Genomic DNA, 22,444 nt, shown 5'->3' on the forward strand with positions numbered 1-22,444 from the left:
TTGAAATCTATGGAAAAAAAAATAAAATTGAAATTAATGAAATATCGAAACGTTATCAAAAAATAGGACCGAAATATACTGATAAGTTAGTTAAAACAGAAATTCTGTTGAAAATGAGATATCATTGACAAAATAGAATACCGGAAATTTGTGAAGAAAATAAATTATTGTAATCTGAAATTGAAATGTTGTTTTTAAGTGATTGGTGTCTGAAAAGTACCAAATATGCACCACTCTGGGGATTATGCTGAGTAAACGAATTCTTGATTTCACGAATTCAACGAATCCACCGAGTGATCTACACTTTAATATTATAATATTCTTATTTCTATCCAAACAACGATAATATCTATGGATTGAAAACGTTAGCGAGTTTATATGTGTTGAAGCAATCCATAGAAATCTGGTAAATTCAGGAACTCGCCTAATTGTTCTAATTGAATGGAAAAGCGGCAACGTTCCCTGTGGCACTCATGGAATATTTGACAGGTGAATTATTGGAAGGTTCTTGTTTTTAAACAAATTGTTCAGATTTATCAATGAGAAATTTCATTAATGCTTGAAAAATAAAAAATTAAGCAAGACATTAGTAATGGCTAGAGATTATGATCATTTATTCAAATTACTTATAATAGGGGACAGTGGTAAGTAAAATTGTGGGCGGGGTTTAATTAACGTTTTTGATAATGAAAATTCAACTTCCAGGTGTAGGTAAAAGTTCCTTACTACTCAGGTTCTCAGACAATACATTCACTGGAAGCTACATAACTACCATAGGAGTAGATTTCAAAATCAAAACCGTTGTTGTTAATGGACAAAAAGTTAAGCTACAAATATGGGATACTGCAGGCCAGGAAAGATTTAGAACCATTACCAGCACATACTATAGGGGTACACATGGTGTTATTGTTGTGTATGATGTAACCAATGGAGAGAGTTTCGCTAATGTTAAGAGGTGGCTTCACGAAATCGAACAGAACTGTGATCTAGTGAATAAAGTTTTAGGTAAGAAACCAAAATACGTACATAGGGTGCAAATGAAGTTTAAATCATTCATATCATTTTCTTATTATTGGAGAGCAGATACTTTTTTGAAAATGTATTTAGGGTTATTGACTTGTTATTTTCCTGACGGTAGGTGGTGATTAGTTTTATTAATTTTCATAAATACTATTTCCCACAACAGATTTGAGGCAATACAGATACTTTTTTATTACTACATCAAGTGTGTGATGGTACAGGCACTTCCCGACAGGCCCTGCATCAAGCAGAGTGAAATTGATACATATAATTTGGAACCTCTAGCATAAAATGAATCTATTGAAAAAACGTTTTTCTCACCAGAACAAAAACACTGTCTTTTTGCTTTTCGCATTATAGGAATCGCGTCAGAGACGCTCTGGTGAGGGAAGATTATTTTCAGTAGATAGCAATGTGAAGTTGGCAGTGGAAGATAGCTGCCAGAACATTCCTGACCATCCAGTGGTGTGCAAGTCTATTGTTCTATTATTTATTTTGAACTGGTAAATACATTTAAGAGAAAATGAATTATTAATTTAGGCTAGAGGCAATGCTAGAAACAAAGTCACTGATTTTGACGAGTTAATATTATTTTAAGTAAAAAAAATTATTACCAATCGATTTTGTTCTTTGTCCAAAGGATAAGTTAAAATCTATATATTCCGTAAGTATTCCAGAAAGAAATATAAGGTCTGATTTATTATAATAGCAACAGGGAGAAAATGAATATCATGAAATTGCCATAGATGTTGAAAGGTAGGTAGGTAGGTACCAACACTACCAATACATTCTTCCCGATGTTTTGGGAATATGGAGAATTCGAAAAACATAAAATTCTAGGTAGAATGTGGAACCTCTGGTGTAAAATAACTTAGTTTCAGTAATCTCCTGATTACTTGGTTAGCAAAATGTGCATCGAGAGATAGTGTTTCGTTCATGGTGTGGGAAAAGTTTTGAATAGAAATAATTGTATGCTAATTCTGTTCAGGCCTTGAAAAATAGATCTCGCTATGTTTGAGAGCAAAAATAATAAACAATATGAATGAAAACATGAAATATAGTCATATCAAGTAAACGCAGCATATAAAATCTGAATACCATGTAATCGTTGCTTGCTGAATTGGTTTGAGACTTAAATAATGAACTAGTCTGTGAATGAGAGCAAAAAAGCTAAATAATTTTTTTTTTACTATATAGCGAGATGTGGCACAAATGCTATGTGCAATGCCTATAATACTGTACAAAATGACTGTTATATCTTCTTCCAAAATCTTGCTAGATTTAGAAATAGGTTGTATAAAATTGTATAACTCTTGTTGAATTTTTTTTTACTTTTTTGTCATTTTGTTGTATGTACAAATCTATTTGTGATGATAACCTTTTCTACTCTGTAACTGGGCCATGACCTGTAGAGTTTGTATAAAATGAATGAAAATAAATGAAATACATTCAGATCAAATAAACGAAGCATGAATAATCGAAAAATCATAAAGGGTTACTCGCTAATTCTATTTAGACCTTAAAAATAGATCAGGCCGTGCCTTTATTCTTATGGTCACAGATCATATGTAGGACTCCTGTTGGCTTTATCCATAACCGATGGCTCAAAAGTTATCAAAACCCGCCAATCATGGTGAGTCAGTGTAAGAATATAAATTAAATAGTAATAAACAGAAAACTGTTCATTACTATTAAATATTTGATATCCAAAAAAGATGAATAAATAAGTAGTAAAGCTTGGAGCTCATGTTTTGTGATATCTTGATGGTAAGAGTTATATTGTAAATTTATATTTTAATGTCGTTCCTACGATTTTTGTGCATAAGACAAACTGTCTCAAAAAGTAGTACACGAGCTAAAGACAAATATGTATGAGCTAAGGAGATTTCCCCAGATAATGCAGGCCTGCTACATGTTGAAATTTATTGACCATTGTAGGGTTATTTTCTTCGCTGCATTATTTCAAAGATTACAGACATAAGATGAAGCACTCAATTCATTCATACAATTACGACCTTATGTCACGAATGAGTTTAATCCACTCATGTCATCGATGGCAGTACTTAATGACATTCATCCGCTAATTTGACTTAATCCCAGCCATAAGAATCCTCTGATTGATTCGACCCTTACTTGATGAAGATCCATAGTAATTTCATAAACTACACCTCACGATTTGTGATCTTCATAAACTTTATTTACAAAATATCACGACGTGTTTCGCTGTAGTTTATGAAACATAAAAATCTTGTTTAAATTGAAATTTTTATCATTTCTCCATCGGTGAATGGTTTGCCACGTTTTCCGATTTCAAGAGCCACATGAAAGCTGGCGCGAGTTGCAGACTTTTGTTCAGTATTCGCTTTGGCAAACAAAGATTGCTGCGATTTGAGTCCGCGTTTCAAAGCTTCAAATTTTTCCTTCCGCAACTTCCTGTATACTTGGAGTAACCTTGAAGATGTTTCGATTCATAGTGTTATAGTCTTTTAGAACAGCTATGGTTTCATTACAAATTAAACATAGCGCCGTATTACTGGATTCAATCACAAAATACTGAAAGTTCCATTTTTCTTGGAACGTTCTGCATTCACTGTCGATTTTTCGCTTCTTTTCCATACTAACAAATCACACATAAAAACAATAAGTCAAATCAAAATACTTTTATTGACGGGTGTTACTTTATTTTGCAATAGACAGTTTCGATTCCTTCGCCTTTCCTACGCAGACTAACTCGCAGTTGCGCCGCTAGCCTTTTTATATGCAATTATTACTGCCATCTCGAGGTGATCGGAATATACTAGCTAGAATCAGAACTTTCTCAAACCAACGCGGTAATTCCAAAAATTTAATTACACCTAATGCCACCTAGCGGGTAGCTGAAAAAGATAGTACATAGTACCACTACTCATCACTAGATGTCGTTAAGTGTCACAATACACAATAATAATTGAAATGCAAAAAAAGCGTAAGTTTGCTTAAGTCACGCACTTTGCGACTATCCTAGTCTAGAAATATAGTTGAGGGCAGAAATTGGCCCTTGGAACAAACTGAAAAAATCATTATGACCCGAAGGCTTCAAAGTTTGGAGACCCCTGGTCTAATATAATATAAATTGATTTGAAATCCCTGAAAGAATCTGTAAAAAATTCAAAAAAGATTATACCGAAAAATAACAATTCTATTAAACAAAAAACTGAAATTATAAAGAAATAACCTTCAAGCAACAACCAACAAATTAGAAAAAATTGAAATATTAATACAAGCTGAAAGTTGAAAAATATTAACAAGGGGTAACTGTTATCACCCGAAGACGATTGTGGATACTAACAATCGAAACGTGACGTAACTTGGTTCGGAATCTTTTAATTTTTAATTTTCATTTCTTGTCAATATTTTTTTTAATTTTCAGCTTGTACTAATATTTCATTTTTTTAAATTTTTTTGGTTGTTGCTTGTATGTTATTTCTTTGTAACTTCAGTTTTTTGTTTAATAGAATTGTTATTTTTCAGTTAATCTTTTATTTTTAATTTTTTACAGATTCTTTCAGGGATTTCAAATCAATTTATATTATATTAGACAATGGAAGTTCGAACTGATGAAGTACACCACGAAACATTGTCAACCACCTTCAAAGAAACCAATTAATTTCAAAATAAACTCTTTACAAAGGTATGCAGTGAAATGATATAGATATAGAAATAAAATACTTTGTCTAATTTCCACTTATTTAATGTATTGATATTAATACGACCAAAGTTTCGGTTTTTACACCATTCTCAAATATTCTAACACTACTGACCTAAGAGAAATATCAGAGTATATATATATATATATATATATATATATATATATATATATATATATATATATATATATACTCTGATTTATTAATTTCCATGGCTTTCAACAAATTCATTTTCCTTCCTTCACTACATGTATGTAAGATTTTGAGGTTTCCTTTCTTATTTTGTGGTGTGTTTCTTGTAGATGTTCGTACATAGAAGATGGACGACGACCTAGGAGGACAACTCCTCGGGAGGATGTACAATGGGTCACATGTGGCCTAAGTGCGTGGGCTTACACTCACCCTCCCTACTCTACAGATACAGATACTTTGTCTAATTTCCACTTACTTAATGTATTGATATTAATACGACCAAGGTTTCAGTTTTTACACCATTCTCAAGTATTCTAACACTGAATTCAAACTACATAAACTTCAAACTGTGATTAATGGCGTTGTCATCTTTATAAATTCAAAAGTGGAGACCAGAAATCTGTTTGTTCGTTAAGGGTTCTATATTTTGAGTTTTTAGTTGATTTACTAATTTCCATGGCTTTCAACAAATTCATTTTCCTTCCTTCACTACATGTATGTAAGATTTTGAGGTTTCCTTTCTTATTTTGTGGTGTGTTTCTTGTAGATGTTCGTACATAGAAGATTTTTTGTCTACTCCGATGTGTTCACGAAGTCTTATTTCGAAATTTCCACCGGTCTGGCCTGTATATACTGCAGAGTATTCACTACATTCTATTCTATATATGCCAGATTTCTTCATTCTGTCACGTCTAGGTTTTGCGTTAAATATGATTTTGACTAAATTATTATTACTTATGACTTTTCCAAATTCAACATAATAAAATCTTTTATTATAATATATAATTTAGGCAAAATCATATTTAATGTAAAATCTAGACGTGACAGAATGAAGAAATCTGGCATATATAGAATAGAATGTAGTGAATGCTCTGCAGTATATACAGGCCAGACCGGCTGAAATTTCAAAGTAAAATTCCGTGAACACATCGGTGTAGACAAAAAATCTTCTATGTACAAACATCTATAAGAAACACACCACAAAATAAGTAAGAAAAACCTCAAAATCTTACATACATGTAGTAAAGGAAGGAAAATGAATTTGTTGGAAGCCATGGAAATCAATAAATCAACTAAAAACTCAAAATATAGAACCCTTAACGAACAAACAGATTTCTGGTCTCCACTTTTGAATTTATAAAGATGACAACGCCATTAATCACAGTTTGAAGTTTATGTAGTTTGAATTTAGTGTTAGAATACTTGAGAATGGTGTAAAAACTGAAACCTTGGTCGTATTAATATCAATACATTAAGTAAGTGGAAATTAGACAAAGTATCTGTATCTGTAGAGTAGGGAGGGTGAGTGTAAGCCCACGCACTTAGGCCACATGTGACCCATTGTACATCCTCCCGAGGAGTTGTCCTCCTAGGTCGTCGTCCATCCTGTCCTTTCCAGGAAAGTGGACAGGTCGCTGGGAGACATCTCCTTTATATCGGCAGGTGTAGGCCAAGACTCGCCGAACACACACTCTCTTATTGACGATAACTCCGGGCACTCGCACAGGACATGCCTGACAGTCTCATCTTCCTGTTCACACATCCTAGTGTGTCCACTAGCCCCATATTATGTAGGTGTTTCCTCAGCTGACAGTGGCCAGTCAGAAATCCTACTGTAAGGCGTAGATTTTTCCTGGTCATCGTCAGATATTTCTTCGGCGCCAGCTTCCCAGGGTCGCCCAAGGTGATCCTGGCAAGATTACATCCTTTGATTTCATCCCATCTCTTTAAAGATTGAGCATGGGTGTAACATTTGACTAGTTCCGCAATTGTCGAAGTCATCAGGCCGTGGGTGCCACTTGGTCCTAAAATTCTTAGTCCAGCCGCTTCCTTGGCTAAAGAGTCGGCAATGTGATTACCTTTACTTCTTTCGTGTCCTTTAACCCACCTCAGGATAATGTTATTATCTACCGAGGCTTTGGCTAAATCTTGGTGGCACTCTAGTGCTAGCCCTGAAGTAACACGGTGTCTGTTCAAGGCTAATAGTGCTTGTCTGCTATCAGTGCAGATTGTTATGTTTTTGCCAGAAATTTTTCTTGGTTATTTCTTCTGTGGCGATTGAGATACCAGCCAGTTCTGTTTGGACCACGCTGGTATTTCTTCCCATTCCCCATTTAATCCTTAGGCTTAGTGATCTGGAGTACACTTCACATCCTGAACCTTCTTTGGTTTTTGAGCCATCTGTATAAATCCGTATTGCATTTGTAGCATCTGACTCTGTGTTCTGCTTAATTTGTATTTTGTAGGGTTTATTAAACATAAACCTGGGTTCAATTGCATCACTTGTTGCCTGCAGCAGAGGTTGCGCAGTAAGCGCTTCCCGCCATAGGCCCAGCCTCAATCGACCCATTCCTACTTCTAGGTTTACACCAGCCGTGTGCAATCGTACTATGGCCATTAACGCAACCTCCTTAACGTACAGGTCCAGAGGGGTTAGACCCGTGATTACTTCCATTGCCGCGGTTGGTGTTGTTCTCATGGCTCCTGTGATGTTTAAACAAGCCAGTCGCTGTATTTGATATAATTTTTGGATGGCCGTTGCTTGTAGAACTTTCGGTCCCCATGCAATGGCTCCATACGTTAACATAGGTCTTATTATTGCAGTGTAGATCCAGGCGACTACACGGGGTGAAAGACCCCATGCGCGTCCCACTGTCCTCCGACATTGCTCATAAGCCACGTATGCTCTTTTTGCTCTACTGTGTAGATGAGAGTTCCATGTTAGCTTCTTGTCGAGGATAATACCAAGGTATTTCACCTCTTCAGAGAAGTTTAGTTGGCTTTTGAAGATTTCGGGAGGTTTTAAGCCCGTTAAACTTCTTTTCCTGGTGAAAAGGACCATCTCAGTCTTCTTGGGATTGATCGACAGTGAGTGTTCCTTACACCACGTTTCTATCAATTTGAGCCCATCCTGCGCTCTATCGCACAGTGTGTTTACAAATTTGCCGGTGTGCAAGATAACTATGTCATCTGCGTATGCAATTGTGTAGAATCCATTTTTGTTAAGGTGATTAATTAGGGTATCCAGAACTATGTTCCAGAGAAGGGGTGATAAGACCCCTCCCTGTGGACATCCCCTCATGACCAGTCCTTTAACTGTGATGTCTTCTACATTAATACTTATTGCTCGGCTAGAGAGCATCTGGAGTATCCATTCTCCTACTACCAGGGGTACATTCCTGGAGTGTAGTTGCTGGGTAATTGTTGGAAAGGTTGTTTTATCAAACGCTCCCTCAATATCTATGAATATACCTAGGGTGGATTCTTTGTTGTCCAATGATCTCTCGATTCTGCCAATCACATGGTGAAGGGCCGAATCAGTAGACCTTCCCGGGGTATATGCATGCTGATTTGGATGAAGTGGGTTGTTAACAAGTACTTCATCTCTTATGAACCGCTCACATAGCCTCTCCATGGTTTTTAAGAAAAACGATGTGAGACTAATTGGTCGGAATGCTTTTGGTAGGGTGTAGTCCATCCTACCTGGTTTGGGTATAAATACTACTCTTACTTCTCTCCACTTACTGGGAATATACCTCAGAGCTAGAGAGGCTCTGAATATTCCAACCAGGTGTGGCATAAGAGTGTCCAGTCCCCACTGAAGTAGGGTTGGTCTTATACCGTCAGGCCCTGGTGACTTGAAGGGGGAATAGCCCGATATAGCCCATCTTATTTTGTCCTCAACAATTACTGTACTAGCATATTGCCAGTCATATTGTGAGGGTGTTATTGGTACATCCGTCCAGTTCGCCGTTCCAGGAAAGACAAAGTATTTTATTTCTATATCTATATCATTTAATTGAAGATGAATTTCCACAAAATGAATAAATCATCAATATCACAAAAAAGATATGTAGATCGTGCATAGAAGTGATTTTCAGACACAAACTGCAAAAAAGGCTGAAAATTTACCCTTTCAATTCAAACAAAGTGATTCGTTCAGGTCAGGTTCGAAGCAGTCACTCGGCCAATGTGTCTGTCGACGGTTTAAGCCACAGGCTGAACAATCGATTTTCACTCGCTATCGTCCAACCCGTGTTAGGAATCACACCTTAAAAGGTAAGACCTCGTTAGTCCTTAACTCGCACAAGTTTCGACTTCTGAGGGTTGTCGAATTTTGATTTTTTTTTTTTAAATAAAACATGGCAAAATCGTTTGCCACCACGAAAAAGCTACTGTGATAGCGAAACATGTCGTGATATATTTTTGGAAATGAAGTTTGTGAAGATCGAATCGTAAGGCATAGTTTATGAAATTACTGTGGATCTTTATCAAGTAACGGCCGAATCAATCAGAAAAATATATTGTTTGTATTCCACTTCTCTTGAATAGTCAAATGTTTTAATATCAATCTTCTTTTTTTCAGTTGGAAATAAAAATGATACTCCGGAACGTAAGGTTGTTCTGACAGAAGATGCTCAACGTTTTGCTGACACTATGAACATTCAGTTGTTTGAAACGTCAGCAAAAGATAACATAAATGTAGAAGAAATGTTCCTTTCAATCACACGATTGGTGCTGAGATCAAAATTAGAATTGATAGAAAGGCAGAATGTAACGCAAAACGATACTGTCAATTTAAGAAAAACTAACAAGCAGGGTAAAAAGAATAAATGTTGTTAGCGGTGCAATTTTTTATTTCAAAAATCGTTCAGATTTTTTTGGGGGAATCATGACATATTTCGAAAAGTCTTACAACGATTCAAGTACCGGAAAAATATTTTAGGACACCCTGTATATAACCATAATGTGTAAATATATAAGAATATTTTAATTAACAAAAATAAAGAAGTTATTTTGATTGATTTGTAGAAGTTGTGCATCTATCAATGTACGTTGTAATGTTTTCAAGGTTTCCATAAAATATTTGATATTATTTCGGTCGGCACTTTAATTGGTAGGAATTGATTATATACTATCTAGATGAAAATTGATAGATGTGAAACTGCTGTTGTTGTAGTCAACCAGTAACAGGTTCAGCGTTTATATATGAAGTTTTTTGTTATGTGTTCCTAACATTCCATTAAAATAAAACCAGGTTTTTACTCTTGAATTTTTTATAAATAATACTTTTGAAGTATTCTATATTCCACCAGTTTTTTCATTAAATCTGCACTATGACCAAAAAATATAAGTATATAAATTCGGAACCTGTCGTTCATGTGACTGAACTCTCTGAAATATCCTGAGTTGAAACATATAACTACGAGTATGTTAAATTGCAGAAGTTTCCACAAATATGTACTAGAAAATTAATATTTTGAAATATCCATCTTCCAACTAAGTACACCGTAGGTTCTTCCCTGGCTAATACCACGCTGAATATTTGAATGTGTTGAAAAATTCACAAGGCTTCTGAAAATATACCTTCGATTTTTTAATTCTTTCTCAAATATTTTGCCGAAGTAGTGAATGTTAATAATGAAAATAATCAATTAAGGAAACAATCATTTTTTGAAAAGATTGATTGTTTTCCCAATACTAAGTTCTTGTTATCAAAAACATATACTTTTAAATACCAATATTTTCAAAATTTTCCGATTTCAAAACACTTTTTCCTATTGTCACCAAAAAATCAGTCATGATTTTCAGAGAGCTCCTAACATTTACATGTTTCTACTTTTTATATTGAGTAAATTTTGTTTTTGAGTGATAGGAAAATATGTGTATTTGTACAAATAATTGGCAAATGTTGGTTCTCAGTTGTATAGTAACAGCATCTTCCATTGTCTTTCCCTTTTTTGATAATATGTCCTCTCAATTTATAAATTATCCTATATAAGTTTTTATTGATTAATTTTCTTGGGTTTATAATTCGATTTTTTATGAAAACATATCATAATTTTTTTATCAAAATCATTGACAGTACTGATGATTATATTTATCAAAATTGTCATTCAACATTAAATTTAAGTCGAGTCTTGAAAATGTGTGTATTCTGTTTATTATTAAATAAAAATGTATATTTGTTGTGAAGAAAATTACTTTTCATTTTATTGCTGAGACTTTTCCGTTTTTGAAATATACCTGTTCCATTATTGTAATGAAAAAAATCAAACGTATTGTTTCACTGGTAGTTTTTCAAAGTGGCCTATTTTTTGACATAAAAACCAATCTAGTTATATTAGGAACTAGAATGAAATTAAGGATTCATTTTTAAGTATATTACATATACCCTGTTCAAAAAATGAGTTGAATTTTCATTCTTCTCAAAAAATTTAGATTTATTTCTTTATTTCATTAGATGGTGTTCAACCCTTTACAATTACTAAATGTTACAAAGGATACGAGGCACAATGATTATACAACAAATAACTATTACTAACTAATAAAAAAAAGACCTAGTTATGCAAACTATTCAAGAGAACAGTGATTTGTACATCTTAAACCTCGTTTGGATACACCGAAAGTTGTTCGTCAGTCTCAGAAGTCTTGATGGTGGACGGTCATTTTTATCAAGTCGGCTTTCTATTGAAGTTAAATGAGATAGTTTCTGATTTCAGAATAGGTAAAATCCTCTGATCGATGGTTGTAACCGATTATACTACATTACAAAATAGTAGGTGAGAAGTCTTCTAATTCTTAGAACATAATTAAGAATCTTGTTCAAATTGAAAGGGGTATATTTTCAGGAGAGATAAAGGTTTTGGCTTTCTACAAGCAAGGCAAATATTTTATTTCGAAACATCGGATGTTCCACCATTGGGAAAAATAAGTGTTTCATCTAAATAAAATTTTACCTTTTTTTATATACTGGATTGTGTTGCAATCTTCCTGTAATTCAATGTTTGTATGAAAGTAGTTGTTTCGAAAGAGCTTTTTCTTCCAATTTGTGTATGAAAGTTACTTCTTTGCATGGTCTATACTTTGTAATGATTAATTTTGAAATTTATAGCCCACATTTTTTGTATGAAGATGGACAAATAGAAGCCAAAATCTTTGAGTCTACATGGTCTTGAAAAAAGATTTAAATTGAAACATTTGCTGAAGAATACGAAAAATAGCATGACGTTACTATAATTCCATATAACAAATTGCCCAAAATTGACTAGTTTTTATCTTTGTATAAATATACAATGTTTTTATGCACCTTCATAATATTGGTATCCAATGAATGAAAGGGTTTGCTAAAAAGAGTAGGAAAAATAACGTGACGTCACTCGAATACGGCGGAGTGCCTAAGAAAGACGGTGAACTTGGTTTTTATGCACCCTCAATATATGAATATCAATTGAACTAGTGTGCTGAAAAAAATATGAAAACTAACATTACACCACTCTAAATCCAATATGGCGAGTCTCCTAGGATGGCGAACTAGTTTTTGTTTGCAACTTCATAATATGCGTTCCAAGAATGAAAGGCATTGGTGAAAAAATGAAAAAAATTAAATGACGTCATTCTAATTTCAAGATGGCAGCCGTGGTAATTTTAAAGGGTTCTAACTCGGTTAAGGGTAGAAATAGTTTGGTGGTGCTTGAACCAATATAGGGACCGACCATGCAACAAAGGTGCACCAAAGGAATGAACAGATTAAGGATTATCTCGAGCGATAACTGAAAAATAAATTAATAGTAAAAACAATTAAAAAATGTGTTTTATTAACGTATTCTAAAAAATAAAACTTCAAAATATAAATACACTGTTTCGCTGCGCGGTAGCTTCATATGTTGGTCCAGTGACTTCCTATATAGAAAGTTACTTGCAGCGAATCTTCCAAATGGAAGACGTTGCACAGGAGCTTATATGTTTTATGTCAGCTTTCTGCGTGGCATTAGCTCAGTTAGCTGTTGTTTTTCCGTCGGGTATCTGCCACACGGACCTATAAATTTGTAGGTTCCCATGAGAGGCGTGTGATGTTTTCACCTAAACTTGAGCATATAATATGCACGTTTCCGGAATATGTTCATTATTCTGACTCCCACTCCGGAGTATGAATTCGTGGAGTTGCTTCCGGACAATGTCACACACCATCAATTTATGATATGCGAAAAATTGACAATTGTCAAACATCACCTTCTTTTACTTCAATTCAGAAAAACATTGATGACAATCCAAAAATAGTATGCAAAAATTATCCTAAACACACCTAATAAGTTTCCGAACTATGTCGGTGACCAGAACAATCCTAACGAGTTTTCAGTCTGTCACTTTTCACTTTCGTAATAAATCTATTATTATTTTTTATCGAATTGTTATGCCGAATCACAATGTATTACGTTTTCGATTCGGTTGTTCTGTTTTTTTGCTACAGTTTACACAGTTCACCGTTTTCAAATAGTTTATGTGAACCTACCTGTTACTTATCAAGTCTAAGCCAAATACGTCTAGGTACTGAATTTCAAATTATCTAAATTTTGTTAACAAAAAAAAAGTGGCAACACTGGTCACTAGTCCCTAGTACAGAACACCCTAACTACTAACTAATTAGGGTGTTCTGTGTCCCTAGTACATGTTATACGAAATAGGAGGTTACGTGGCTCAAATCAAAACATAGTTCTGTTAAAAATTATTCGCAAACTATATAATGACTAGAATTACATATATTATATTATTGTTATATTTTTGTGTAAACCAATGCAAAGCTTATTTTATAACAGTCGATGCACATGCTGAAGAATGTTTCTTTGACAGAGTGGAGGCTGGCACAAAAATGGGTATGATCCTTTTCTATTTCCTTAGAGTTTGTTCTGATATCATAATTGAGAAGATTTTGTATTTAAGGCCTTACATTTGAGATAGCTGAAGGAGGCTTCTTAGATATAGATGTACGTATCATAGGACCAGATGGTAAAAATATATATCAAGGAGAGAGAGAAACGTCCGGAAAATATACCTTTGCTGCCCATACTAAGGGTGTTTATACTTATTGTTTCTCTAACAAAATGTCAACAATGACTCCCAAAGTTGTGATGTTCAACATGGCAGTTGGGGAATCTCCTAAATCAGAAACACAGGAAGGAGAAACAACCAATAAACTGGAAGAAATGATTAAAGAACTGAGTGGTAATATAATCTGAATAATATATGAAATAACACAAGATCCAACATCTTCTATCTCATTTTTTTTGCAGGATCTCTCGGCGGAGTTAAACAGGAACAAGAGTATATGCAAGTTCGTGACCGTATTCATCGCAGCATCAACGAAAGTACCAATTCACGTGTTGTTATGTGGTCCTTTTTTGAAGCTCTTATTCTGGTAGCTATGACTGTAGGTCAAGTCTATTACCTCAAACGGTTTTTTGAAGTGCGACGAGTGGTATAATAATGAAAGAGGTCTGCTTTGGATCGTTCTCTATGTAATCTCGATATTCACTGTTGGTTTTGGAAATAATTTTAAAATCTTTCAAATTTCGGTCAGTTTCGAAAACTAGTACTTTATTATTCATCTAGTACTTCTGAAGATTCTTGTACATAAATAATTAACTTTTGATCATGAGATACACATATAAATATGAATCAAATCTTCATAATTGAATGTTTGAATATTGTGTTGGGTGTTCTGGATTTCAGTTTGTTAATTTTTGTATAATAAATTTCCCATATCAGGGTTTTTTTACTATTACTGCATATTTTCAAGAAAGTGTAACAGTCATAATTTATATCTCTACAAACTGCTAGTATTTATGAAAATGTATGGTGCCACATCTCCCATATTAGAGACTGTTCCATAAACTCTAGTCTTGTAATATTTGACTGTAACTGTAATTTAATAATATAACAGTGGCTAGGCTTCAGAACAGAGTGAAATTTTTATTTTCACATGTAGAATTATATTGCTAGAATGATACTGTTGGTTTAATAATACAATTGCAATTTTTATCCCATCAGTTGATATATGTAGTTAGTTGAACATACTTTGCTAACGGCAAACATCTGTATGTTAAATCAATATGATATTGAAGAAATGAAAGATTTTTACTTTGGTGATATGTGGTTCATCTTCAGATAAGTAAATTGGCAATGCCATTTACGGCATGAAGTATAAAAAAAATGGAAAAATTGAAATGAATCAGTAAATTCAAGGAATTTGAAAAGGCTGCAGAGGTGGCGGAAGCTGTTCTTCCTTGTTTCACCAAATTGTCAATGGAACTTGTTGAAAAAATATTTTTCATCATGAACTACAAAAATAAAATTAAAAAAATTTAGTTGCAACAATTTGTACACCACATCCTATAAGAATGGTTCGTTTTCAGTAAGACTATTTTCCTTTTCAACATTTTCTATGTAGGTACAAATGTGTCGGCAGCAACCTTTTATCATTTTTGTAAATATGTATAGAATGTAAATAAGTGAAACATGTCCAAAAAAACTTAAATTCTAACATTCCTCCTGGGAAGGGGCTTTTTGCTTTTTCAATTTGCCGGGGTTTTGTTTTTGAAGGACTGTATATGTACAGCTTTCCCAAGTTCCTTTTATAGCCCCGTTTGAAGAAAGTTGATAAGGATATCAGTCAAAATCTTATTTCCTTTGAGCTGCATTCATCTGAAATAATTTTTCATCAAGATTTTTGCATGCCTTGATTAACTTTTAATAAAGCTTCGATAAAATCAAGAATCATTTGGCCTCAAGGACAAAAACAACTCGAACAGTTTCAAAACATACCTGAACCCAATCCAGTTTACCACAGATTCGATACAGTATTCAAACTTACTTTGATTTCAATATATCATTACTAATAGTGACCCTTTGGCACGCCGCCATTGTTTTCTTCTTATATCAATTCAGCATCCCTTCCATCTCATTTAATATGACTTGGTGCTTTTCTGGCATGCCACCATGTTTTTTTCTGCCCTCTACGCTGACCTTATCATTCCTATACTCACATATTGCCGTCCACCTCACTCTTACACACTTCATCTGTTCATATATATAATGTCCTGTTTACATGCCGCAATATTTGTTTTTTCGCCATACCCCAAGCAGCCATCTTGTTTTTTTTCTTTTCTGAATTCTTCACAGTCAGTCGCACACATCTCACATTCATTTCGAGTTGGATGTTCTACAAGGTTCCATTCGGAGGTCAAAATTTTGTTGGAAAGTGCCAGAAGTTCCAGTTTTAGTAGAGAAATATAGTTTGTAATTTACAGAGTATTTTACAAAGGGCAAATTGTAACAACACTACCTTTCTAAATATATTTTATTCTCTAGACAGTTATTTACATTATCTTAAAATAAATCAACGATAGAGGTGATCTGCATGAATATTTGCAGCTATCTCTGACTCCCATTTATCACCATTATTCAATAACTTTTCCTTGTTGTAAAGCAATTCTTCGTGTGTCTCAGTAGAAAACTCAAAATTAGGACCTTCCACAATCGCATCTACTGGACAAGCTTCCTGGCAAAAACCACAATAAATGCATTTGGTCATATCAATGTCATAGCGGGTGGTACGTCTTGAACCATCTGCACGTTCTTCTGCTTCAATTGTGATTGCCTGATAAAAAAAAATTAGAAAACTGATATCCATAAAAAATATTACAAAAATTGTTTAGATCAATAAGTTCTGAGCATTAGAAATGGAATGAATTTTTGTTACTAGAGCAAAAATAATGTTTTGAAATGAATTTATATTTGAATGTTATCCAAAAATATATTTCATTTCATAATAAGGCTCATTGAAAATATTTTATTTTATATCCAGGCTGGATTTGGGAAGTCCTAACCATCTTGTACATACAATCAATAATCTTCTAGTCGACAGGAAACTGAGAGTTAAAATACTCTATAGTTTTTCAGAGAAATTTACTCCAGAGCACAAATTATAATTTGAATAGATTCATTAAAAACGTCCATTCATTAAACTCCAGTGTCAGATAGATCGGGAGTATACAAGTTGACTTGTCGTTCTTGTAATAAATTTTATATTGGACAAACCAGAAGAACTTTTTCCAAAAGAATAAAAGAGAATAGTAGTTTTTTGCATAGAAAGTCAAATTCGAAATTTGTGAATCATCTTTTGACAGAGGGGCACTACTTCAATCACAATTATGATGTATTCCATTTGGAAGAGAAAGGTTCAACTCAACCTTTTAGACTGTTTAAAAATCAATAGATGTGAAATTTCGGGTTCATTGCTCAATGATCGAATAGATTTGAATTGTTCCTCTTTATTAAATTTAGTTTGAATAGGAAATTGGTAATCAGGTCAGATTTTGAAAGTACGTAAAATGGAGTGGAAATCTCACATCAAAGTGTTCATCAGTCAGTTTTATCTATTGTTAAAACTCAGTTCATTTATCGATTCTCATAAAGTTTTTTTTAAATAGTTACTTGTGCGGGGCATATTGCTTCACATAGTTTACAAGCAATACAACGTTCTTCTCCAGATGGGTATCGCCTCAGAGCATGTTCTCCCCTGAATCGAGGACTCAAAGGTCCTTTTTCAAAAGGATAGTTGATTGTTGCAGGTTCCTTGAAAATATGAGCTAAAGTCACCCCAAATCCTCTGAACAATTCAGTGAAAAACATTATTTGTGCAGCACGGTCTGAAATTAAAGTTTGAAAGTAAATTGAAGAGATTAAACCTTCAAAATTGACTTACCAGTAATATCATTAAATGCCATGCTTGGTGCCTTATCATTGACATAAATGTAACCATCTTTTGGAGAGCTGGACAAGTATTTCTGATTAGGGACTAAGGCGGAAGGCCTCAGAAATTTGGAGCCTGCAAAATGAATATGCAGTTACACCTGGAATCTCTAGTGTTAAATGCTCGTGTGAAAAAAATTCAAGGAATGATTTTTCTTCTGTCAGAACTGTGAAAACACTTTTCTGGAAGTTGCAAGAAAATAAAAAAATAATATTGTATACATTAGGAATTTTGTATTTGAGAACTATGCTTTTCATTACCGAAAAATAATACTCTTACCCGTTTTAGATAACGAAAATAATTTCAAAGAGACAGAATTCATTTTATTATAAGAGTTATGTCACTGATCACCGACAGTGACAGCTAATCATAGATTAACAAACAATGCAGATATCCGAACTCACTTTACGTGACCTTGAAATGAAACACGATTTTTGTAATGATGGCAACCACGAAAATGTTTGCCGCGAGAGGGCACTGACGGGCGTGAAGAATCAGTTTTCGTGGTTTCTTCATTATTTATAATTGATACAACACATTTATTTGAATTGTGACGTGGAATTGAAGGATTTAAAAAAAAGGAGACCAGTGATACTAGGTCTTAAGGTAACATGACAAGTACTACAGAAGTCAGAGCTGTTTTCTAGTGTGTCCTAACAGAAATGGTTGTGAATGTAATAGGAGTTGCAATTTTTCAAATATATGAGAACTGAAATTGAAAAATGTGTTAATGTGAGGTTGAAAATATCAAAAAAGTCCAGAACCGGAATATTCTGGTGAACCAGCTAAAAATGGAAAATGAAAATTTATTTTCTTAACAAATTAGTGTTTACATATTTTTTTTTCCATACTCATTGTTCATTTTTTGTCTAATTTTTGAATATTATTTCTCATTGTTTTTTTCATATTTCACTGATTATATTCTTCCATTGATTTTTTTTCTTCTTGCCATCTCCTAATCATTTGGAGTGAAATGTGTCTTGCACTCGATAGGCAATTTTGCAAGGATATGTTTGTCATTTGGAAATTCGTGAGCTACTCATGGATCAGAGACTTACGGAGCCATCAGGGGGATGTTATTAACACCTGGTTCCTGGTTCATATGCCAAAACATCGCATCCATATATCTCAAGCACTCAAATAGCTGTTTCAATGTCGTCTTGACCTCTCGCCCTCCAGCTTCCTCTGATGGCCTCGCCGATGGTAGTTCTCATTATTCCATTTGTATTCTATGATGAAAGCCTTAACGGAATAGAAAGTTATGGGTTATAAGTAATAAGAAAAGTTCGTTGCATGTATTCAAATGGTCCAACAAGAAACAAAGCAATAGGGCACACGTGGTAAAAAAAATGCTGAGAGTTCAGAAAAATGAATTCTTGTTTCTTTTAACTATCCAGTAAAAATTTAAATCTGAATCTTACACAATGAGGTATTAATTTAGTAGCATACTGAATATGTGCCCAATACTGTGACCAAATGTGGTGGTTTGAGCACAGTAATAATATAGAGCCATCCAACTGCACTGAAGTAGGAATGTTCTTGGACAGATCTCTTGTAAACTCTAACAACCAGAACATTCCACTGTAGAACGCACTTGCGAACCGATTGTGTAAATTGCCAGAATTGATGGCGAAGTCCCTCAGCAGCGTGCTCAACAACCCGCAAAGGAACTCATTGACTCCTTCTGAAGAAGAACTATTCGAAACAACTCGAATCGTACAGTAAGAAACCGACATGTTTGTGAAATGCAAAATCTTTGGTCGAACAGATTTAGTTCAACATCGGATCGATACTGGCTATACCAAGCTAATACGTCAAGCACCCAGACGACTGTTCTTCGCAAAGCAGGACAAAGGTTCATCCATCCTTAAGTACATGTAGGAGGCAGGAGTCATCAAAGAATCAAGCAACCCCTTGTTGTCGCTAAGGTGTTGATGACTATTCTGAGAATGATTACGGTTTCCAACAGTGAGGAAGATTTAATGAGTTTGTTAACGTTCCTCAACTTATTTGATTGTGTTGGGTCCTGTTTGAATTTGCGGTAGTTTGAAAGGTCTAGTTCTTTAAATTTGCTGTTATATTATTTCGTTTTCAAAAACAGCGTGGCATTTCCTTGTTCGCTGGAAGTATCATAATACCCTCATCAGAGTTCAAACTTTTTAAGGCTGCAATCTTTCTTTTCGGGATATTGCATTTCGGAGATCGTGCCTTGCTCAGAATATTTGCATTCCCGATCACAAACTGCTTACTCTAGTGGTTTGTGGTCACGATACTGATTCTTCCGCTTCTTCATCCGGTAGAGGTTTTTGACAAAATGGTTAAAGCTTTCGTGTCCGAGGTTTTCAGTGTCTTCTTCCTCACTGCCGTTTAGGAAACCATTCTCAGAACTGAATCCATTTAGGCCACATGCTCTACGGTCTTCCAAAGGTACATAAATACACCATACCACTGAGACCAATAGTCAGTGTCCCAGGCTCGCCCACCTACCACCTGGTGAAACATCTTGCCTCACTCCTCCGGCCTCATGTGGGAAAGATGAACTTCTTCGTCAAGAACTCGACAGACTTCGTTGGTTGAATTAGGGACTGAAGCCGACAGATATTCTGGTCAGCTTCGAAGTTGTGTCCTTGTTTACCAACGTTCCATTGGAATACTCTCTGAGGGAGCTAGTCTACTTGTTTCAGAATGAAATCGTCGGACTTTTCATAGCATATCTCACTAGAAGTTTCTTTTAATGGAGGGGAAACTTCTATGAGCAATTAGATGTCGTGGTGATGGGAAGCCTACTTAGGTCAGCGATAGCCAACTTCTTCATCGAACATTTTGAAGAGAAGTTGAAACCGACCTTACAACTACGTGGATGACAGCTTCGTCATCTGGGAACATAGAAGGGGCGATCTAAACCTTTTCCTAGACTACTCGAACACTCAACACCCCAGCATCAAGTTCACCAAGTAGACTGAACAGGACCATCGGATATCATTCCTAGATGTAGGTACACATCGAAGCACACGGATAGGTACCTGCACGCACTATCAAGCCACCATCCTAGTCAAAAGAGAGGAGTCATCTCTACTCAAAGAATATGTAAACGAGACCATCTAGAGGCAGAACTGGAACATCTTCAAGTTACCTTGAGATCGAATGGATACAGTATATGCGAGATCAACAAGGCCATGAAACTGAAAACTTCCACGGTTCAAAACGTGGAGAAGGATTAGATGGTTGCACGCGCTTATTAACCATATATCCTTAGGATCGTAGACATAATTGGAAAAGTTATAAAGAAACACAACATTGAAACGGTTTTCAAACCCACCAAGAAGATACAACAAACCTCAGGTCGGCTAAAGATAAAAGAGCCCCACTATCAGCAGCAGATGTATATCGCATACCGTGCACTTGTGGAAACGTGTACATCAGAACCACCAAAAGATCCATAGGAACAATGCTGAAGGGCATGAAAGAAACCGGCGACTAGGCCAAATGGACAGGTCAGCTGTGGCGGAACATGCACTCGGTGAGGGAAATCACAGGATTCTGTTTGAAACACAAAACTCATTGTCCCCCAACCAGGGATACCATAGACGACTTGTACGGGAGGCAATAGAGATCCACAAACACACAGATACTTTTAACAGAAAAGAAGAAGAAGTTGTGAACCTCAAGTGATATGAGGTTTGTTTTGGTTCACAATTCCGTACAGTTCGATCATGCGCAGTTATTAAAATGTGTTTTGGTTTAGTTAGAATCGTTCACAAAGTGTTTTGGTTTTATTCGAACCGATTCAGAACTATTCCAGAACGGTAATTATTAGGTTTGTTTTGGTTCACAATTCTGTACAGTTCGATCATGGGCAGTTATTAAAATGTGATTTGGTTCAGTTAGAACCGTTCTAGTATCGTTCAGAAATTGTTTCGGTTTTCTCCGAACCGATTCGGATCTATTCCAGAACGGTAATTATTAGTTCCTACATTTGAGTAGGGACCGTTTAGAACTTCGAATTTGCTCTTGCGCACTAATAAAATTTTTCATTTGCGTTGTGGATTTTGGTAGTAACGTTTTCTTAATCTCATTTTTATCAGTATTTTAGTTGGTTTAGATGGTGTTTCATTTGGTATTTTATCTACAATACTGTTCGTCTCCGGTAAAACAAAGAAACTCGGAGAGTTCATTGCGACCTGTAAATAAGACAAAATCATATATCAACATTATTCTTATACCAGATAGTCGTGAAATGTATGTAGCAATAATAATAATAATCATTATTATTATCACATCTTTTACAATTCCAAAAATTTATTCTTGGCATGTTTTTGTCAAACTCAGTGTAATATTACAAAGAGAGGACAATATATTTTCAATTTAATTTTAGATAACCGGAGATAACGTCCTGTTACTCTCATTTTTTCAAAAACATCATTACACTTCAATTATATATTTGCTTAACTTTTTCATTCTTGTCATCAAACTTAACTCAAATGTTCAATGATCGTTATACCAGAGTAGAGGTACCTAACCTCCAATCTTTGTTTATACACTTGTCAGAATAATTTTTTTATATGTTTTGGTTTTTTACTTGTTGGGACCGTTCCAGAACTGTTCTGTGTCTGTAATGTTCTGCGCATTGATCAGCGTCGATACGGTACGTTTCAATAACTGTTCGAAATACAGAACCAAAACAGACTTATGGAGGAATTTTCCTCATTTAATATATTGATTTGATTTTCGAGGGTCCGCAGAGACTCTTATATATCCCCGTTTTATGAGAAATTAGTTTTTTAAGAAAAAAAAGCTTTTTTGGCTCTCTAGTTTTCCCACATATTTTGTTTAATATATTTTGAGTAATGATAGAAGTGGAAAGCCAATTTATATGCAGATCCTGTGAATCGTTGGGTTGATGAATGTTTGTGATCTATAGAAATGATATTGCATTTATTGCTTAACTTTGTTT

At 34.8% G+C, this 22,444-nt stretch overlaps 3 protein-coding genes across 3 annotated transcripts; 2 read left to right on the forward strand and 1 right to left on the reverse strand.

Moving 5' to 3' along the window:
• Positions 1 to 459: 459 nt before the first annotated feature.
• Rab35 (RAS oncogene family member Rab35) lies at positions 460 to 10,879 on the forward strand. Its single transcript, XM_023159441.2, has 3 exons — positions 460 to 644; positions 706 to 1,005; positions 9,265 to 10,879. The coding sequence occupies exons 1-3, from the start codon at positions 593 to 595 to the stop codon at positions 9,519 to 9,521; spliced, it is 609 nt and encodes a 202-aa protein (XP_023015209.1). The 5' UTR covers positions 460 to 592; the 3' UTR covers positions 9,522 to 10,879.
• Positions 10,880 to 13,316: 2,437 nt separating this feature from the next.
• On the forward strand, positions 13,317 to 14,446 carry CHOp24 (transmembrane p24 trafficking protein CHOp24). The gene is made up of 3 exons (XM_023159440.2): positions 13,317 to 13,552; positions 13,620 to 13,901; positions 13,970 to 14,446. The coding sequence occupies exons 1-3, from the start codon at positions 13,423 to 13,425 to the stop codon at positions 14,158 to 14,160; spliced, it is 603 nt and encodes a 200-aa protein (XP_023015208.1). The 5' UTR covers positions 13,317 to 13,422; the 3' UTR covers positions 14,161 to 14,446.
• A 1,571-nt stretch (positions 14,447 to 16,017) lies between these two features.
• Positions 16,018 to 17,904, reverse strand: ND-23 (NADH dehydrogenase (ubiquinone) 23 kDa subunit). Its single transcript, XM_023159439.2, has 4 exons — positions 17,770 to 17,904; positions 17,443 to 17,565; positions 17,172 to 17,386; positions 16,018 to 16,335 (listed from the first exon to the last, which is right to left on the reverse strand). The coding sequence occupies exons 1-4, from the start codon at positions 17,810 to 17,812 to the stop codon at positions 16,075 to 16,077; spliced, it is 642 nt and encodes a 213-aa protein (XP_023015207.1). The 5' UTR covers positions 17,813 to 17,904; the 3' UTR covers positions 16,018 to 16,074.
• Between the last annotated feature and the right edge of the window lie 4,540 nt (positions 17,905 to 22,444).

The sequence above is a fragment of the Leptinotarsa decemlineata genome, unplaced genomic scaffold (assembly GCF_025532065.1).
Source record: "Leptinotarsa decemlineata unplaced genomic scaffold, Ldec_3_MD MMD2_tig00000505_RagTag_RagTag, whole genome shotgun sequence".
Taxonomy (NCBI): Eukaryota; Metazoa; Arthropoda; class Insecta; order Coleoptera; family Chrysomelidae; genus Leptinotarsa; species Leptinotarsa decemlineata.

Coding starts and splice junctions, on each gene's coding strand:
- Rab35 (XM_023159441.2), top strand. CDS start 593: ATGGCTAGAGATTATGATCATTTATTCAAATTACTTATAATAGGGGAC. Junction 645..705: donor ACTTATAATAGGGGACAGTG/GTAAGTAAAATT, acceptor TTCAACTTCCAG/GTGTAGGTAAAAGTTCCTTA. Junction 1,006..9,264: donor TCTAGTGAATAAAGTTTTAG/GTAAGAAACCAA, acceptor TCTTTTTTTCAG/TTGGAAATAAAAATGATACT.
- CHOp24 (XM_023159440.2), top strand. CDS start 13,423: ATGACTAGAATTACATATATTATATTATTGTTATATTTTTGTGTAAAC. Junction 13,553..13,619: donor GGAGGCTGGCACAAAAATGG/GTATGATCCTTT, acceptor TTTGTATTTAAG/GCCTTACATTTGAGATAGCT. Junction 13,902..13,969: donor AATGATTAAAGAACTGAGTG/GTAATATAATCT, acceptor TTTTTTTTGCAG/GATCTCTCGGCGGAGTTAAA.
- ND-23 (XM_023159439.2), bottom strand. CDS start 17,812: ATGAATTCTGTCTCTTTGAAATTATTTTCGTTATCTAAAACGG. Junction 17,566..17,769: donor ATTTTCGTTATCTAAAACGG/GTAAGAGTATTA, acceptor TTCATTTTGCAG/GCTCCAAATTTCTGAGGCCT. Junction 16,336..17,171: donor AAGCAATATGCCCCGCACAA/GTAACTATTTAA, acceptor TTTTTTTATCAG/GCAATCACAATTGAAGCAGA.